Here is a 21,050-nt window from a genome sequence, read left to right as displayed (position 1 = left end):
TTTTTAATATATATATATATATAAAACCATTTTTCCTTCAAATAACCCTGATAAATAGAGTAGACTTTAATTAACGATCTGTTTGTAAAAATAAACTTAAACATTGACAATAAATAACTCCATAATAACACAGTTAGAAGGTACAAGTGGTGTACAATGGTGATGTGGTATTTGTTATATGGTATTTATATATTCCATATGTTCTTGAAAGAATCTCCCTTTTATCTATTATAATTAACGGTTTGAGTCTGACCTGAGAAGTACAGAGACTGGATCAGATTTAACAGCCGACTCAAGCGAGTCAAGCGCTACGGTGCACAACACTTGTGTCTGGCCTCGCTGGAACAGTGCTGAGCCATGGAGAGGTTTGTATAGATCCACCTCAACAGCTGATCGCCCTCAGTTGGTCTAGGGCGACGACCATCACATCTGAACAGACACACCATGCATAACAAAAATAAACTATTAACAAATAATAAAAATTTCCTGAATATTCATATAATAAACCTTGACAATAATGCAACTGCAACCTTGTCACTAAAAAATCTTACAGACAAATCACAATCTGGTGCCAAATATAGAGTACAAACATTATGGCCAACATGACCGATCCAAACAACACTCTAAGAATTGACAATTGTCGACCATCATGAAATGAATATACTTTGATATGTAACTAAAGGAAAGATCTTTCTCTAATATACTTGCGATAACAATATAGCCCAATTAAAGGCTACAAATCTTTAGGATATGAAAAGCAAAAATAATAAACATAAAACAAATAAAAATAGTAAGCATTGAAATTTTATATGTATCCAGTCAAACAGACTGATATTTGTGCTCTTACTTTTATGACATTTTTAAGATAACAAAAAAATTAAAAAGTAATAATGATATAAAATAATAATAATATTTCCTAAACACGTTGAAAACTGATGTTAATAATATAAGAAAATATTATGCCTGTGGCAGCTAAGACTTGGCTACATGGTTGTGGAATGTTATGTCTCATAATCGTTCACTATGCAGTAGAAAACTGCACCTCAATGTAACTAATTGTATACATATATTTCTCACGTTACTACTGAAAAATAAATTGCAAACATAAAATTGTCAATTATATTTTGAATCAATATGTTATATTTAGTACATGTGCACTGTTACCAATATTAAAGATTATAGTCTATAATATATTTCACATGTAATTTGCTATATATTACTTGCTATAAATTATTCCTATGTCTCCTTTAAAAAAATTAAAACTCTTAAATGCATTGATCTAGCATCTAGCTTCTTTAAAATATAATTCAATTTTGATGAATGAAGAAAAATAAAGGTAACAGTAAGCTATTTTATTTATTCTAATAATAAATAACAAGGCAGATTTAAAGCAACATAATCCACAAATGAATATTATGGTATAAAATTCATAGCTAATTCATTTCATGCTGATTTATATAATGATACCAATGGCATATTCATTTTACCTTGAAAATGTTCTGTCAGTATATAAAACAAAATCAGAGTGCGAATAATTTAAATTACAAATCTTCACCTTAATAAATATTGAGATTATTTAAAAAATTCGGATTAACTAACTGAACTCGGGTCAACTGAAACGGTTTCATTAATGATATCATGTACGTAAATAACTAGGAAAAGAGTTTATATTCAACAGCAGAACACTGTGCTGATCCTCTGCCTCTGGGCCAGAAGAATGAGTGTGTGCATGACACATGGCTGTAGTAACTGGCTAGGCAATAATGTTTGAGGTGGTTAACTAACAGATATCATTTGCATGTAAGTTAATTCATATCTCCTACGCAGTCAATCTAATAGGGTTTTTTATGTAATTGGGTTAATATTTTGATGTGCGGTCCCTTAATAATTTTTTTACCACTCACAAATGTTATTCCACTTATCTTTTAAAATCATTTAGACAATCAACATTTTCATTTTTATTATTTATTACATTCATGTTATTTATTGTACAGCTTATTGAAGCTCCTATTGTTTGTTATTTAGTACTATTCGATATTCGGTACACTAGTTTTCAAACTTAAGTTTACCATTGTGTCATAGCATAATAATTTACTTTTTGTTATTTGTTTACTATTATTATTCATGTTTTTGTATTGTTGTTCAATTTACAGTTTATTACTGTTTGCTATCTTTATATTCTGTATTTTATTATTTATTCTTTGGATAAATTTAGTTGTTGTTGAATATGTATTTAGTTAACTTATAATGGTTCTTCTTCTATTTATTAATTGCCACACTCATTTTTGTGTTAGGTATTATTGCACCATGGCCACTCAAATGTTGTTATCACTCTCACTTTAATTTAAAGATGTACCACTCTCACTAATTTTTTATGTAAACCCTTGCTTTTCCTTAGGAAAACTCCTTGCAAAATCTAAACTATAATCTAATTTCTTTTAATATGAGTAATATTCAACAAATTGATTATTCAAAATCACCTAAATTTGTATCATTAAAATATTACATCAAAACATTCAAAATTGATCTAACTGCATGGAACCTTTTGAAGTTGTCCTTAATCAATTACAACCAAACATTGTTGTTCTAAACAGAACATAATATGAAATCTGTGCATATAGAAAGACTAAATATCACTTATATGGTAACATGGGCAATACTTACATTTCAAGAAAAAAGTCAGTAAGAAGAGGAGTTTATTATTCTGAGCTCAACAAAATTACAAGCAAAACCTTACAAGTAATGAATGATGATATTTTATCCTTCTGCTTTGGATCATATTTTTACCAATTCCATGAGGAAAACAAACAAAAGTAAGTGGTATCATTTACCCTGTTATCGAATCATGATGGGCATTTATTGGGGCTATTAAATGCAAAACATTCATCTCAGACAGATAATTTTATTATTGATACATGCAGAAACTTCTCTACAGAAAATGCAAAACTTTTCCAAAAGCTGTTATCAGAGGACTTGGTGGGAAATATATATTACTAATTAGTGAAAAACATGTAATATTTGAAATGGAATATTCGTATATTACTTTAATTGTCTTTTCCTTATATAAAGCTTCACAATAAGAAATAAATATAGTTTTAATTATTTATTTTAACACTTAAAGTTGTGTGTTATAAATTGTAAGCGAGAATTATACATTCAATGAAACTATTACTATAACAAAATCTTTTAAACTATTATAAGTCTATTATTAATTTAATTAAAAATTAGTTTAACAATACCATATAGGATAATAGGCTCTTTATTTCCTAGCCTATAACAAACAAAATAACATTGCATTGTCTTCTATAAGTCAATGAGTAGAGTAAAATTAATGCTTTGAGATAATTTTAGTTTTGAAATACACCCTGTCTAGTTTAAATGTTCTTGATTCCATTAGCGTTCTTGATGTCATTGATATTCCATTAGAGTTTGGCACCCTGTGTTGTGACATTCCACCACCAAGTAGTTGGGCCTTACTATATCAATACGAAGGACATACTTGTGGCATTTTACCGCAATTTATGGAATTTGTTAATATTCTAGTGTTTCACAATATAGCAGCTTGGGAGTTCTCTTATACCTTTTTATGTATTTCTTCATGTGGCCTTGAGATGTTTTCATCTTTTGCCAACATCGGTTTTTAAAATAATGAAAATTTTTAGTCCTCTACACCCAGTTTGACAATATTCCCGGAGATATAAGTTTAAAATAATGAATACAATTACTTGCTTATAATATATTCAAGTTTAATTTTACAAATTGTTCTTTAATTAGACATACTTTGTTTTGAAGTATAAATAATTCTTTTATTTTCTATGTTTAAAAGTGTACAATGAGAATTATGTAACTCACTTACTACTACTGGTGTAGTGTAAATTTTACAGCAGATTGTAATCTACTTGTAATATGCTTTTTAGGAGACGGAATTTTATGTATTTAAATTAGTGTATTCTAAGAGGCTGGCTGCTGCTTGGATGGATGACCGCTGAGCGATCTTGTCCTTGCAAGCAGGCCCGCCTGCCCGGCTGTTGGTGGTTGTTCGGAAGTCACCTTTAAGCCGTTGGTCTCCAGGTTAAGTATTGTCGCCTGGTAAAATAAGACATCTTTACTTTATATTTCCATTGACGGAAAGTCATAAATAATAAAAAGGTAAGTACAAGCATTGTGTTAACGTGTTCAGAAAGTGGGTGCAATCTCTCATATGTATGATAGATGATGAGCATATAGTCAAACATTACAAAGCAAAACTAACTCCTGGTCTTTGTGACATATGGTTTTATTACAGCATTAAATTAGAAATCAACATAGTAACTTTCTAACAAACAAACTTACCTCTTATTATTTTCAAATATCAAGTCTCGAAATGTTTCTCTTGCATTATTACCAAATATCCTGGACAGTGTCTCTTGATCTGGAGGTGCCTCCATTCCTAACCTTATCTTCTCTAACACGTCATTGTGAATGTTCCTGACAGCCTCATCTCGTGACAGCTTGTCATGCTCGTAGTCCTGGAACACTTCTCGCAGTCGCATCTCACTCAGTGCCCTCACAGACTCCACCACAGATTTGTCTGGCTCTGACTTTGTTTCATACGTCCGCTATTGGCTTACCACAGCTATTCTGCAATTGGAAAATTGTCTGTACTATCTTCTGGCACTCTTTCACACCGGCTTTGATTGCCTTTTAGAAAATCCTGCTGATTAAATCATTATTAGCTGAACCTTTCCAGCATCACAACTAACTAAACTTTGAGAGGTTGCAGAAACCACTAAATTCAAATCACTGCTGGCCTGTTCCCTACGTGTGGGATTGATAACTAACTTCGTTATCACATAATCCTACACGTACAGCACCCACTGGGTCCATTCCAAGGGATATCCGACAAACTCAAAGGCAGCTGACGCGGCATTAATACTTAAAACATCAGCGTGGTGCATACTATCACACTGCTAATAAATTACACATTATCTGAGTATCAAACATGTAGTTTTTTGGAAAAAGTGGCCTTAACGATCTATCAATTAATCGACTGGTTAGAACCTCTTGTTTCTGATGGCCCTAGCTCTCGTCTCTTAAAAAGTTTGTCGGTATACGTCCGGCTGCAGCAGCTTTCTGCCTGTAGTCCACCACCAGTGGGAGAAAGGAGGATGGTGTAGGTTTAGTCTTGCTGACTGCCGTGACAAGCACTGACGTATCTCCCCAACTGTGCAACAGCACACCCATCAGTGAACCGAGCATAACTTCCCGGTTGATATCTTCAAAGAGGCTCTGAAACATTGACAAATAATATTGGGTAGCTGAGTGTTTTGGTATAGCTATTTAGTATTTAAAAGTAACATTAAAATGCTTTTAATAAGGATCTTTTAGTTATCTTATGAATTTATTTTAAGCTACGATACAAATAACGATAATTTAGAAACATCAATGGCATGTGACATACTAATTCCATTTAGTAACTGTGTGCCCCTGTACCATCAGTTCTTCACCGCATTCCCTTGACCACATGTAAACATTTCTTTTTCTCAAAACAGAAAATTACCTTTCAGTTGAACAGTTGGTTGCTGCTGCACAGATTATAATTTTAGAGTAATGTAAATGTTATGATAAACTTCTTGAAGTTTCTTTCAACAAAAATTTAATCAAACTTGGCAAAGTCCAGAATTTTTCTACTTTGCATCTGTTTTAATTCTCACAAAACTTTAAGTATTCTCTGTTAAATTTTTATATTGATACATTAATTTATGAAACTTTCCTCTAATTCTATTAAAGAGTTCACAAAGCTTTTTACTGTGTTCATTATAGTAGTAAATAAAAGATATACAAGTTTTGAAATCAACAGAAATCGGGATGTAAGAGATGTATGAGCAGATAATTTATTTTTTAAGTCTTCCTTCAACATAATTATAAATTATAACAAAAAAAATTGACGAACTTGTCATTCTCTCCTTTTTTTTAGGCATACAAGAAGGGAGTACATTATCATCAATGCTCAGATCAGAGTCTCATCTCCACATAGAAAATTTTGTTTATTTTTTATTCTTCATGCAAGTGATGTTAAACTGAGGAATAATGAGTTAATCTCTTGGTGTAATTCTTATTAATTTTTATTTATAGATTGAGACTTATGTTCTTCATGCAAATCTCTCATTGTTTTTAGATAGCAAATCAAACATTCAAATAGTTTTTAGGCAATAAAGAAGAATGCTTGTAGCTTTATAATAAGTCTTCCCAAACTGTTGGAATGTGACACCACAAAGGACATAAATACTGTGACAATTTGCCTTAATTGGTTAGGTGAAACTTTAGCTTTGTTTCGATCCACAAAATTTTTAGTGGCATTGGGGGGTGGGGGGGGGGGGGGGTGGGGGGGGGGGGGGGTGGGGGGGGGGGGGGGTGGGGGGGGGGGGGGGTGGGGGGGGGGGGGGGTGGGGGGGGGGGGAAAAATACAGGGGACCATCAATCTTTCCAGCTGACAAAGATAGTCCTTCCACCTGTTTTTGGTGCCACCTCTCCCCACTCTTTAATCCATTGTTTGGACTGTTGCTTGGTCTCTGGAGTGTAATGGTGGATCCAAGTTTCATCCAACAGTCATGAATCTTGCGCAAAAAGTTCCTGTGGATTGAGCCTGAAAAGTCTGTCGTCAGATGATTTCTGTGAGTAGAAATGTTCTTTTGTTTTCGGTTTTTGATCTAAAGTAAGCATGGCGCGACCACCATCACATTCACAGAGCTTCTTCAATGGCCAGTTTTCATGGAGGATGAAATGCACTCAGTTCCAGCTGAGTAGATGCCTACAATGTTTAGCTATGTTATGCGAACTTTTTAATCTATCAATCTTCCCATTATCACTATCATGCTCCTTAATCGATGGTTTCCTGTGTGGTGAATTCAAACGCGGTCGACCAGAGCATTGCTTCTTCTCCGACCACGTTTAACCCTTTGAATGCCACAAGGCAAAAAATTTGAGTACAAAAGAAATTGCACTAGCAACTATATTGCAAGTCCATATGCGAAAAATGCCAGGGAATAATAAATAAGAAGTATTACCGGGCTTCCGGAAAAAAACCAATTATATTTTTTTTAGATTTTTCATACTATTTTTATGAAATACAGGTTATTAAAAATGTTTGTTAGAATAATTGTATTACAATAAATATGTTACAAAACAAAATGAAACAACATAATAAATAAATTATTAGTTTTGGCATGTACAAAACCAAAAATGTATAAAGCAATGTTTTTTTATTTTTTAGTTTTTATTTTTTTTTGACAAATTCAATTAAGGAAAACAATTTTACTATGGGAAAGAATTTTGGGTTTAAATATTCTTCTAATAACATTTGTTTTAATTGTGAAAAAAATATAAATGGTTAAGCTTTTTTACATAATTACTATAGTTCACATAACAATGCTTGAAAATTTATGTTATCATTAATGAAAAAATCATTTTTTTTTCAAACGAGTACCGGTAACACAACACTAAAACAAAAATTATTAATGCATTACTTACATTTATCCTTTGGTTCTAAAGTATTCTCTAATATATGTTTCCCCCCCACTTCAAATATTTTCGCCAAAAGAGCATTGTAGTGTACACACAACTCAAGCACGACACACACAACAAGCGCTGCGCGGACAGCAATCACCGCACAACGCGCAACTGCGCACGCAAGCACGCACGCACAGGATGGATACCAAATTTTTAACAAAATCTCATTTTAGAGATCCTAAACCTCAAATCCGATTTAGTAAACACAAACCAGTGTGAAAGAGTCTGAGACGTATTATTTTAGATATTACGCATCACTATATCGTTAGCGAAGTATGTCGTTGTTTACCGCGCCAACGATGTTATACGCGCTGTACCGGCTTGATCACCACGCCAGTCTTGTTGTTGCTTTCTATTATTCTGTGATTTTTTTAACCTTCACTAATATAATGAAGTACCATGTGAACTATTATTTATCTATTTGGCAGGTATAGTGTATACAAATTATAAAAACAATATTGGTTGTGATAAAAGGTAATTCATGAAAAATATATAACGCAGTTAATAAATTACGATAACAAGACGGCGGACGACGGATCGTACCGCACCCCCCTGGCACTTTGGTCGCACAGTAAGTCGGCTCTACGATCCATCGTCGGCCGTGGCAACTTGTTCGCAAGGGTTTTTTTTGGCGACGATGTAATTCGTCGCCGTGGCAACGCAAAGGGTTTAAAAAAACTCATTGATCCAAAAGTAACATTGGTTATTTTTAACTAATAACAGCTGGCATTCGAAACTTGCTGTAATATCCATGGAATATCAGGCTTATCAACAACAGTGCAGGTTCCAAAAATTTCCCTCTTTCATACAGATTTATCCAGACTTATCAAACCGCCCTTGTATATCCACAAGGTATTTATCGACATTGAATTTTGAAAAAGTGTTTTTACACGTAAGTGATAATTTACTTTAATAGGAATATTCAAGTCAAAAATAATGGGACAAAAACAAAACTTTTTATTTCAACTGGAAATAAATTATACATATTGATTTTTCTGTCATGGCTAAGAAACAATTAACGTTATGTATTTATTAACCCTTTTAGTGCCAACGTCCCGTATATACGGACGTTTAAAAAAACTACAGAGTAATGCCAACGTCCGTATATACGGACGTTTGAATAACTACCGAAGAATGCCGACGTCCGTATATACGGACGTTCGGAGTAAAAGTCATACCGCAAATAGTTTTTGAACTTGTTCTAAATTTGTTGGTATACAAACAATCAGAATGAACCAATCTACATAAAAAAAATAATAATAGTAATATCGTAAGGTTAGTCAGGTGTTTAGTCATGATAGAAATGGCCGTGGTTGTTGCATCAGACAAAGTTGTGTCAGCTGATAGTTCACGTCTGACCTCTGTGTTTGGTTGTTTGTGTTGCTGCTTCCACAGTGTTTGTTTGTTGATACAATAGTTTACTAACAATGTTTTACTAACATAAAAAGTAAACTTTAATAAAAATGAAAACCACATTTGTGTGCAAACGCTGTAAAAAAGGATTGCATCCCTTATGTTTGCCTCACCATATTTGTGTTACCGCCTAACTATAATACCTATGTACAAAAGTGTGTAAATTTGTTTTGTTGATATTTTACAAAGTGTACATTATTTTTTAAGTAGAAAGTAGTTTCAGACAGTTTTTAATGGTTTCATAGTGGAAAAATAGGTACTTTGGGATTATACTGACCACACCCAGACATGAATCGTTATTTGACATTTTGCTTCTACTGATTACTAGATTAGCATAAAACAATATTTCGTCAATATAAAACAGGAATTGTCTTATCGCAAACCCCTCCCCATCCTCAGACAGAGGTCAAAGTCAAGCGGTTCTAGTAGATAACGTGATTGCAGAGTCACGTCGCTTTGTTGTACTTCCGTTGTTTTACCTCTACATTTCTCCAAACACAAAAATTCAACAAAAACAAACATTACCAAACTAAAAACTAAACTCTTTATTGAAAAAACACTCAAAACTTGTTTTTATTCTTGATCACATTCCGCCACCCAAAATGCGAGTGCCTCCGGCCATGTCAACGAAAGAAAAACATCCCTCGAGATAGTACCTATCAGTAAAATATCAAATTCTAGAGGGGCTGATCAGAAATATAAATTGAATTGTAATGGAAAGGCAATTATGTACCGTGCAAATCATGTGTGATGCCGCGCGGCCTGCCATAATCGGGATTCTCGAGAAAGATAACAGCGACAACAATTACCGATCACATAACCTGGAAATGCTTGTGTAAGTTTGTAATTTTGTAATTACAAGAGTTGTTTTTTTGTTTATATCATGTTTGTTTCTATTAAATTTATATTTTTGTGTTCTTCATACTGGTGTGGTAAGTATAATCTCAAAGTACCGGAAAATATTATAAGCTTTATAAAGAAGCTAAATAGTGTAAATAACACAAAAAAGTGAAAATGTAAACTTTCTAAAAAAAATTAAACATGATTTTTTTGGTTTTTTGAAATATTAATCAAAACTTTTTATGTGTGTATTTAGTTTTAATTTCTCTTTCAAGCGATAGTATGTGTTATAGTGAAAATAATTTATTTAAAGTACTATTTTTCATGTGAAAAACTGGAAAAATATAAAAAAACTGTAAGTAAAATGTCTACTTTTTAAAATTTTTTTAAAGTTAATTACATTTAGTATTATTTGTTTTATAGATTTTTTATAAGGAAATTTTATTTTACTGCAAAACAATTAAAAAATTAGGAAAATATCTCAATATTTGTAATTTTTACAATTTTTTTAGTAAAAACACTGCAAAACGGCTGAAATAGGCCTGGCATCCTTCAGTAGTATTATGTGAAAAATCCACTGGCATTTCTCAGACCAACTTTTGATTTTTTTGTCTGGCACTAAAAGGGTTAATATTACATTAACAATAAAAACAATTTATTTGCTAAAAAATTCTTTTCTAAAAATTCATGTTTTTAAATATAAAATACTATTTAAAACAGGTCAAATAAAATGCAATTAATTACAATAACTTTTAACACAAACGACTAATTAAAGACTTAATTAGGAATTTTATAAAATCAAAATCAAATGTAGTGGACTCCTGGAAGTCGTATTTAGACACAGAGAAGTCCAACCCTAGCATTTTGCAAGCTTTACTAACTACCCCCGAATGATCTAATTTAGGGTAAAAAAAAAGAAGAATATGTCACAAACTGGTTTGCACAGATAAATGAGTTATTATTACAATTCAGAGAATGTTAAATGTTATGTCTTATAATGTTTTATATGGAAATGGATAGTAAAAAATACCAAGTTTTTGGATTACTTAAAAATCACTAAGTTTTGAACTAACAGTACTAGTACTAAATTTGTGCTTATTAATAAACACTAGTAATACTAACCATTCAAATCTAGTAAGATTTTGGGCTTGAGAAGTTGTGCTAGTTTTTCATTGACAGACTCTCCTACTATCGGCTACAATCAAGGCAACACATATCATCTTTACAGCTGAACTCCTAGAAAAAAAAACAACAATAAAAAAAGAAGGAACTATTTCTTTTACTTCTAAAATTTCAAATATGTATTAGTTACTATGTGAAAAAAATCAGTTCAGTACTATAGTGAGTGGAAAGACAAAGCAATATTAGATCAACTATTTTTACATAAACGGAATGAGTAAGTTACTTACAATCCTTGCTATCTTAAGTGTCTTCTCTGCTAACAAATTTAGATAAGCCTGACTTTCTTTTGTCATCTCGGTCTTGTTCACTTTGTCCACTCCAATCAGCTGTACTCTCGTGGCTCTGCACGGTAGCTGTAATAATATCAAATCAAACAAATTTATTTTCCATTGAAATTTACATAGTGAATTACACAATTACTCAAGGAATTACTCACTGCATATACCAATTGCCTGTGTGCAGAGAGGAGTTCATATACAGAATTATTTTAGTTGACTTTTAAGCTTCTCAGAAATAAGTATTGTTTGTTTATAATTAATTGAAAGTAAACTGCTAGATGAAATAATATTATACTTAGATAAATTGAACACTAACATCAAATATTGGTAAACAAGAAACCAAACAAACAATGTATTGTTTGTTTATAAATAGAAATAAACGGTTAGAACTTATTATTTCAATATTATATATAAATAAATTGTAAACTAACATTAAATATTGGAAAACAAGTACTAACGTAAATAGTAAAAGAAGTTACGAATATGAGCAAATCAAAGTTAACTGTTGTATTAACAAGTTACAAAAAAAATAATAAAGAAGTTAATTAGTAGGAGTGGAGGAACTATAAAGGTATACAACTAATGTAAAAATATGAATATAAAAAAAAAAGGAAAACAACAAAATCATAAAAAAGAAGAAACATATTGAAGGGAGAAATCAAACAGCCACTCATGGACCCTCCGTCTGTACACAGCGACACTGTCACTCTCCGTTTCAATTATTTCTACAGGCAATCTACGATACACCTGATGCGCAATGTAAAATATTCTCTGATTCACGTGTAATACTGATAAGGAATATTAGAGAATATTTCTTGCCTGTTGTAACAAATAAAAATATAAGAGGGTTTGGATTGTACTGTTTGGCGAATATTCATGACTTGAAATTCTGAAAAGAGTAAATGTGTAGGGTATATACAGTCCCTTTTTAATATGCTTTTTCGATCATATACAAGCTGAGTACTATGAAATCATTAAATTTGTTTAAAAAAATGTTCGTGTTCACTATTCTAGAATGTATTTGTAGTCTTTATAAAAAAAATCTACTGATATTACTAACTAGTTTTTTTTCAGGGGTTCTGTTGAAAAGAAAAATATTTTTATTCGAGTGTGGAATATTTTGACGTGTATTCTTGAGAAGATGCCTGTATTTAGTATTCGTTAATCCGCTGGGATGGGGGAAGGCTGGAGAACAGACATGTCCAAACCTCAAAATGAAATTCAGTAAACATCATAAGGGAATTTTTCAGATCATTTTTGTAATGAATATTTTAGGATCAATATCTTGATTAGATTTTAAAAATAGTGTTTCAGTAGTTGTATTAAAAATAAAGTGTAATATTTAAATGTTACGAGAGTTGTTCGGGTATTAAGTTGCATTGATCAATAAAATAAGACATGTAAATTTTATGGCTCTTTTATTATATATACTTGAAAGAACAGCTATTTTTCAACACAGCTTTCATTCAACTTTGAAGAGTTTATAGTATTTGAGTACTAGCTCTTCAATACCTATTGAATAAATATTCCTGTTGCCTGTCCACATATCTACCATTGAAAATGGAATTTTTCACAGATGAGTTTTAGCGATAACTGAGATATGATACCACTCCATTGATTAAACTGCCTGGACATTGATTGTTTAAAGATTGACATGAGAAATCCATGTTTCATCAACAGTGAATGAGGGTTTAAGGGATTCACCTTCTTTATGGTACCAGGTAAGAAAGTTTAGAGCTGTTCCCATTATCTTTGTTTACTTTATCAGTTTCAGAATTTGGGTAAACATCATGCACAAAATTTACGATATCCGAGTGTTTCACTCACAATTTTATACACTTGAGTTCTATAATCTGTGTAAAAAAACCGTGAAAGATCTGGGATTGTGAATTTTAAATTTATCCTAACCATATGATTGATTTGTTCAATGAGGTCATCAGTAACCATGGATAGTCAGCTACTTCGCTTTTCGTTTGTGAACGTTCATCCTTAAATGAAACAATAGGCATAATTTTTTAACTGCATTACAGCTCTTAATGTCGTATCCGTAAACAAAACACAATTTATAATATATTTGCATTCCTTTTTACAAAAAAATCTAATGGAGGCCAAGTATTACACAGTGGTAGGGAGAGTTGATTGTGGTGACCATTTTTTGAATACTACAGAAAGGCACTTTGAATAATCAAATTAAAATCAGATTGTTATTGCCGGACCATTATACAACGCTTGACAAAAGCCAAATTTTTACTTTTTTACTTGCTAAAATTTTTGCCATACACACCACAAGATATCTCATTAAAACATACAATTTGCAAACTTACCTACTTAACAGTCTCAAGAGCTGGCTACAGAACCAACCATACTACTCGCTGAAAGAATTGTATGAATGGAAGACTCAAGACAACCAAAATTAAAGCTTTGAGTATTGTATTTTATGATGCCATTACTAAACTTTAAGCTTATGTAAATAAAGATGATTTGACATTGATCTGTATCAAATTGTACTGACTGAAATTAAGGAAAAAGAAAAGGAGAGATTGGAGAAACTTCTTATATAAATTATATAATTTGATATAAATGGTCTATCAGAGGCTGCTAGGCTACAAAAGAACTCTCCAAACAGATTACTATAACTCTTCAGGGTCAGTGATAAAGGTAAATATTAGCCTAAACCAGAATACGAAGGAGACTTTACAGTTGCTGTTGGACACATACTACCCGTGAATTTTTTTGGACATGCTACAAGAAGAGTTAGATATTCTTTTATATAATCTAATAAACCTCTGTAGGAGTAGCTATGCATTTGGCTACATTGCAAAGGGCGGCATTGGCTGTGTTTGTGTTGAAGAAAAGCAGTGACTGTTCTCAACCTGACATACAGGATAATCAGCCTTATCTCCTTCACAATAAAAATATTGGAAAAGAAAAAATTATAAATAGACACATAAGGGATGAAAAGCTTGACGTTATACCACACTTAGTCTATTTCAACATGCATATGTCAAAGCAAAATCTACAACTACTGTTTTCCACAGTCTGTGGAGGAAGTAAAAGACCTTAAAATAAAGCAAGCTCTAGTTAATGTTTTTATGGATATAGAAGGAACTTTCGATAGGGCAATGTACGGCTCCATGGAGACAGAATTGAAAAGGATACGCATTCCTCCAGACACTCTCAAGTGAATTGTAGCCCTCTTAAATAGTTGTTAACTTAGAGCAAAGCACGGAGAGAAACTGCCACAATTGTTGCTCTGAAAGATTACCATCAATTAGCGGTACTGCTCCCCCCCTTTTTATAGGCCTTGGTGGTGGATAATCTTTTGTCCTAAGAGAAAAAAAGAGGTATAAAAGTAAAGTGTTTACACCAAACGACTCAAAATGCCTTTGATGTTTAAAAAAACTTGTGGGGGAGAAGTCTTAGGATCAATCCATTTAAAACAAGTGTAGTAACCTTCACTAAAAAGAAACTTTAAGTTAGATCAACCTATTCTGGGAAGATTTGACATTCTGAATTCGACTTGACATTACTATCTATGTTCTAAACAGTAAGCAAACATAGAATCCTCATATACAGGGTGGATTCATGAAGTTCTCCCCCCCCCCCACTTTTCTACAGCACATCGATTATGTACTAGTAACAAATAAATGAAAAAATGGTTATATAAACATCAGGTCCGAAAAACGGCTTTCGATTAGCGATGTTACAGCTAGCGAAAGATTTCGCCTGAATTCCCCTGGTAAAGATTAAAATAAAGGCCATACTGAACTTTTGGAATAGGTTAATTAAGTAAGAAAAATCGTGGATTCTTATGTATTTTTTACCTGAATAAAGCTAAGTAAAATAGGTTTCAGAACTCTACCTGTAGTAGTTAATGAGGGGAATTCAGGGTTAAATGCAAAAAATTCTGTCAATGAAACAATGTTTTTTGTTAAGTTTGATGTACAATAACATTGTTAAATTTGGTAATAAATGATATAAAATCAACTAACATTAATTGTAGAGAATTTAATTCAGAGAAAAATAGATATAATCAAAGTCTAAAATAAAACAGAAATAAGTTGCCAAAAAATCGATTTTATTCAGTATAATACTTTACTCAGTTTTTAAGCAAAATTAATCAGATTGGGCCAACCGTACGCACCTTTTTATAATAGATGTTCGACCCAAATGAGGCCATCATTATCAATGAGCATTTTGCAGCACGTTTTTGTATTCCTTAATTTTTCCAGGTACTTCCCTGTATCTGCACAGCCGAATCCATAATACGGGCAATTAATTCATCACGAGAATTCACTTTTGTCTTGTATACAATGTCTTTCATCCATCCCCAGATGCAATAATCCAATGGAGATAGATCTGGTGATCTTGGTGGCCAAGGGCGAGGCCCTCCACGACCAATCCAGTGTCCAGGAAATTGATGATTTAAGTAAGCAGAAACGGCACGTGAAAAGTGGGGAGGTGCTCCGTCATGCTGGAAGTACAAATTTTGTCTGAGATGTAAAGGAACATTCTCTAACAGCTGCGGCAACTCTTATTGAAGGAAATGCAAATAGAACTCAGCATTTAGGCGTCCAGGTAATATGAAAGGTCCAATCAGCCGATTGTGCAAAAGGCCACACCAGACATTGACGCTAAATCGGTGTTGAAAGTTCTGTTCCACTACCTCATGTGGATTTTCTTCTGCCCATGAGTGTTCATTGTGCAAGTTATTGACACCATCCCGAGTGAATTGTGCCTCATCCGTAAACAAAATACGCTTGTAGAGTTGATTATTAATATTCAAAAAGTTGCAAAACTCCAAGCGAAGCGGACCATCCCCTAGCTGTAGATGTTGAACCTTTTGTTTATGAAACGGATAAAATTTGTTTCGATTAAGTGACCTCCACACCGTTGACTGCGAAACTCCTATCCGCCTAGAAATACGTCGTGTACTTACACCTGGACTGCGATGAACAGCATTAATAACAATATCATCATCAAGTTGGACAGCTCGTTCATAATTGGTTCTAGTACTTGGTAGTGATCCTGTTTCCCGAAGAGTACGAAAAGTTCCTGAAATTGTTTTGGTATCTGGAATCCTCCTATTAGGGTAACGTAGTTCATATTCTTCTACAGCAGCTCTAGCATTACCATTACAGTAACCCAAAATAAAAACCATATCAGCGTATTCCTCTGATGTAAATAAGTAAGGCATTTTTTCGCTGAATAAACAATCGAATTATAACTCACAGAAAAATTGCATTTAATAACACGATTCACAGAACCCGATCTCCTGCTGTAGCTTGCAAAACACCACTAATACACAGTTCTAACGTAACAGTACAGAATACCATTGTTGATCAGCTGTTATTCGTGCGTTACCAACTTAGAAATTAATAAAACAAAAAACTGCATTTCGATGATTAGTAAACAGTAATGGGAAAATGTTTGCTTCATTTATTTTCGAACATTTGATGTAAATTTTTATTAAAAAAAAAATACAACGTAATAAAACATGATATTTTTATTTACAAACAAATTTATTTAACAGTTAATCTTGTTTTCTCAATTTATCTCATCATTAAGGAACAAACATTTTGTTTTTGTTTTATTTTAACTAAATACCGTACGGTATTTCTTTACAGCTAGTAATGTATTATACTGAATAAAATCGATTTTTTGGTACTTATTTCTGTTTTATTTTAGACTTTGATTATATCAATTTTCTCAGAATTAAATTCTCTACAATTAATGTTTGTTGATTTTATGTATTTATTACCAATTTAACAAAGTTATTGTACATCAAACTTAAAAAAACATTGTTTCGTGCCCCAATTTTTTGCATTTAACCCTGAATCCCTCAAAAACTACTACAGGTACAGTTCTGAAACCTATTTTATTAGCTTTATCAGGTAAAAATACATATTGGGGGGGGGGGGGGGTGGGGGGGGGGGGGGGTGGGGGGGGGGGGGGGTGGGGGGGGGGGGGGGTGGGGGGGGGGGGGGGTGGGGGGGGGGGGGGGTGGATACCAACAGGCTTTCAGAGTCTATCTTGGTGAGGGCATCCGCTGTTTAATTCCCAGGAATGCCTTCTTGATCTGACATTCAGCTAAATACAGCATTGTTCCTCTTCACCAGTTCCATTAGAACATTACTGCATTCCCATATTACCTTTGAGTCAAAATATTACGTGTCCAGCACCATTTAAGCAGTCTATTTAACTGTCTCTTAGAATGAGATATTCTGCATCTTTAGGTCTTCTATTTTAACTGGTACATGTTTAAATTCCTATGACTAAGGGAATTGCCAGTCTGGCTCCTGCCTTATATACACCAAACCATGCCCTTGAGTCCAGGCAGTATAAAACTTCAGAACTTCTCTGTAGGCCTCCTATGTATTCCATTTATATCTACGTTCTGTAGAGGCATAGTATGGTTTATCAAAGGAATTTTTCTTTCCATACACTCAGATACGTTAGTTATCATTTCGGTACCACCACTAAAAGACACACTCAGAATGCTGTACTGGAATCCTAGAGGACTGATTAATGCAAAGTTCACTGAGCTCCAGCTGCATATAAAAAAATAATTATACCAATATGTACGCAATAGTAAAGGTGGGGGCCAAGCCACAAAAATCTCACAAAATTCCAAGTTCCTGGCTATCAGATGTATGTTCTCCCCATTACCCGATAATGCTCATAAGGAATTCTGATAGCTGCAATGTCAAATCTGACCGTGCAATCTTGTTAAGGATAGCGTTAAGCCAGCCTAATAAAATGGAGGCTGTCGAGTTCAATATATGGAAAAAGAAAATTATTACTCTTTATGTAACCTGCAACAGAATAACCCTTCACTTACCTGGCTAGAAAATACCTGGGATCAACATTGCATTCTTTGTGATGATCTGAATGCTATATTTACCAGATGGGATTATAACCGGACAAAACCTGAGAGGAGAACTTACGGAAACTTAACTGATGAGAATCTATATATGCCAATGCCAGATGGAAGACCCACCTTTTTAGTTTGCACACTGGTACAACATCAAAGCCTGATGCAGTCCTGATACACTCATAAATTGCCTCCAGTGTCCTTATCCTTGCTCCTATACAATTACAATACAATACAATAAAATTAAATTACAATATTTTGATGGTAAAGTTTTTGCCCCATATCTGTCCAAAGAGAAAAGAAAGACACAAAAAAAATTAAGAAATTTGCTGCCGTAACTAGCCTAGTAACTAATGATATAGAAGAGTCTCTGAAGAGAATTACTAATGCAGTTATAGCTGCTGCCTGTCAAAGTGCTCCACACGGTCAGGTAATAAACTACCAGCCATTTTGAAGCCTTAAAGATTGCATGAGACCGTGCTGCAGAAAATGTCAGGCCTCACAAATCCCAGATGATAGCACAACCTTAAAGCAAAAAGTTGATTTCTAAAAAGAGAAATTGCTGCAAAAAACTTTCTATTCAGAAGCTTTCTTTGTAACTTGGACTTCCGTAAGGACTCCATAGAGGCCCACCAGTTCATCTACCATAATCACACTCCTCGGAAAAGTCCAATCAGGAAACAGGAAGTTTTATTCACTTCTGATAGTCTGAATATTGCACATGCTTTCTGTAATAGAGAGGCCACCCACCTGGGAATAAGCTGGGAATTCCCCTATAGGTATCTAGAAATAATTTGACAGCTCCTTTAATAAGGTGTTGATTAATCCTAAACATTGTATTTTATGCAGCGATATGTGAAGCTATGAATGAAGGTTGGCAACATGAGGGTGATGATGATGCTAAATTGTTTACAGAGTCAACGATGTGTTCATGAGCTTCTCCAGGTGCCTCTTTATCCAAAGATGTTTGCACTAGTGTAATTGAGTTTATCTAGGTTAATTCTATACAATTGGCCGGCTGAATTCCCTGCTCTCGTCAGTTTTTGTCGTCAAGAGTGGCATTGGTTAGATGATGACGTGAAAATCCCACTATTTCTCCAATCAACTAATAGTTTTCAACAACTTTCCTGCAGACAAGAGCCTCTGAATGTAGTCCTTTCAGGACATTGGCTTATTTACTTTGACAATTACCTCCCTTAGTAAAATGATTTAGGCACTCAGAATCTGAGGCTTTTACAGAAGCTTATAAGATGTGAGTGCTCTAATCTCTCTCTTTAATACTAGTCATAAATATCCTCCTTACTTTGTTCAATGAATGCTGACTATTCATTTGCATAAGGAGAGATAAACATTTTAAATTACCTAAGACCTTTCCTTCTCTAAGACCTGGAGTCCTTTCTCCAGGTTAAGATTCTAATCTTTTTCCAAATTTTTTTACTAGACCTTTCCTGTAGGGGAAGGCTACTTCACAGCCTGGCTCTGACCCTACCAGAAGGCTTTCTGTGCCTATTTTGGCAAGTGGCTGCTTTTTCATTTCCATGAATACCTTCGTAGCCCGGAACCGAGCCAATTGTAACTTTGTTCCTCTTTTCCAGTTCTGCTAGTGCATTCTTACTGAAAGTATTAAATGTTCTGCTCCTTTTCGCTTCATTTATGGTTCTAGTTTATGATTCTATTGCCATGACTTTCGCTTGGAAGACCATGGCATGTTTTCCCAGGGACACTGCTAATTTTGCTATGGCTTATATAATCCAAATTCTGTCCTAGAGTATAGGCTCGATCCATCTGTATAATACTTCAGAACATCTTTAGAAGAGTATGCCTCCTTTCTACTCCATTCATCTCTATTTTGAATAGAGACGAGATATGGTTTTTTAAAGGATTATTTCTTAACCATAATCTCAGAAACTTAGCTTATCATATCTACCTCAGGGAATTTCTGCATTATTACCATGTTCTTGTGAGGAATTAAGTCTAATCACCTTTTTTTATTATTGATTTTGATTGTTGTCTGAACTTTACAACCTTCCAACCGCTCCTCTCCCCCGCCAGAGAATAGAAATTCAAATCTCGCGGCAAGAGTTCACCCGGAAAATGCGTTTTCAGCAGCAGTTCCAATGTCTCCTTACTCACAGTTAGGCTACCATTAGTCTTTGGTAAAGACCTTCAGAGGGTTTGAGTTGTCAGTTTTGAGAGGTTTTTTTAAGTCTGGCATCCTCTGGTAAACAGGTAATGTTTTTTACAGAAGTTTGTCCAGGTTCTTCTTTTGTTTTTCTTATTTCTTTCTTATATTAATTTAGGGCATTATGATATAGGAACCATTCGTCTGTCCTTGTTACCCATTTGACGAATTTTCTAGTTTTGTTTTTAAGTGTTTCTAACTTCCTTGTACACCAAGGCACATATTTTTCTTTAGCCCTTTGCTTCTGACGGGACAGTTTTTCTAACAGGTCTTTATTATGGCATTTTCTACCGATTGAGCTGACCCTTCAAGTTCTGACTAATTTTTCTGATATGGTTCTATTTTGACAAACTCTTCTCGTAGGGTTTCTCTATATCCCCTCCAGTTAGAAGATCTAAGAACCCTATATGTCACGTTTGCCTGATCAAATTCAATTGTTTGATCATATATAAGGTTACCAACCTGAGTCGTTAGGTTCCTGATGATTCCTTTATTGACTCACGGTTCCTGCATTAGGGTGATATCCAGTCCTGTTGAGATGAACGTCCTTTCCAAGATGTCAGTTACGCTCTTAGCATCATGGAGGTTAATCTGAATTAGGCGTTTTATTATGCCTTTTACCACTTCCCCCCCCCCCCCCCCCCCCCCCCGGTGGACCACTCCTGTTAGTTTTTTTATTTGCCTGGGAGTTGCAAGGGGTTAGTGATATGTTTAAGCTTAATCCTTAATCTCA

At 33.9% G+C, this 21,050-nt stretch overlaps 2 protein-coding genes across 2 annotated transcripts in view; one reads left to right on the top strand and one right to left on the bottom strand.

Moving 5' to 3' along the window:
• Nucleotides 1-234: 234 nt before the first annotated feature.
• LOC124371255 (polyribonucleotide nucleotidyltransferase 1, mitochondrial-like) lies at nt 235-5,291 on the bottom strand. Its single transcript, XM_046829592.1, has 2 exons — nt 4,333-5,291; nt 235-429 (listed from the first exon to the last, which is right to left on the bottom strand). Exons 1-2 carry the CDS (start codon nt 4,530-4,532, stop codon nt 309-311), a joined length of 321 nt encoding a protein of 106 aa, XP_046685548.1. The 5' UTR covers nt 4,533-5,291; the 3' UTR covers nt 235-308.
• Nucleotides 5,292-18,998: 13,707 nt separating this feature from the next.
• Nucleotides 18,999-21,050, top strand: part of LOC124353077 — a 62,830-nt gene continuing 60,778 nt past the window's right edge. Inside the window, exon 1 of the mRNA XM_046802894.1 lies at nt 18,999-19,008. Coding sequence (XP_046658850.1) covers nt 18,999-19,008 — 10 coding nt within the window. The remainder of the gene's footprint in view (nt 19,009-21,050) is intronic.

This window comes from Homalodisca vitripennis, chromosome 1, assembly GCF_021130785.1.
Source record: "Homalodisca vitripennis isolate AUS2020 chromosome 1, UT_GWSS_2.1, whole genome shotgun sequence".
In the NCBI taxonomy this organism is placed as follows: Eukaryota; Metazoa; Arthropoda; class Insecta; order Hemiptera; family Cicadellidae; genus Homalodisca; species Homalodisca vitripennis.
Note: the sequence above shows the minus strand (reverse complement) of the source record. Positions and strands in the feature narration are given on the sequence as shown.

Excerpts from the sequence above, each read along its gene's own strand:
- LOC124371255 (XM_046829592.1), bottom strand. The coding sequence starts at position 4,532 with ATGCGACTGCGAGAAGTGTTCCAGGACTACGAGCATGACAAGCTGTCA. Across the intron at positions 430-4,332 it reads ATATTTGAAAATAATAAGAG|ATGTGATGGTCGTCGCCCTA; the intron begins GTAAGTTTGTTT and ends GTGTCTGTTCAG.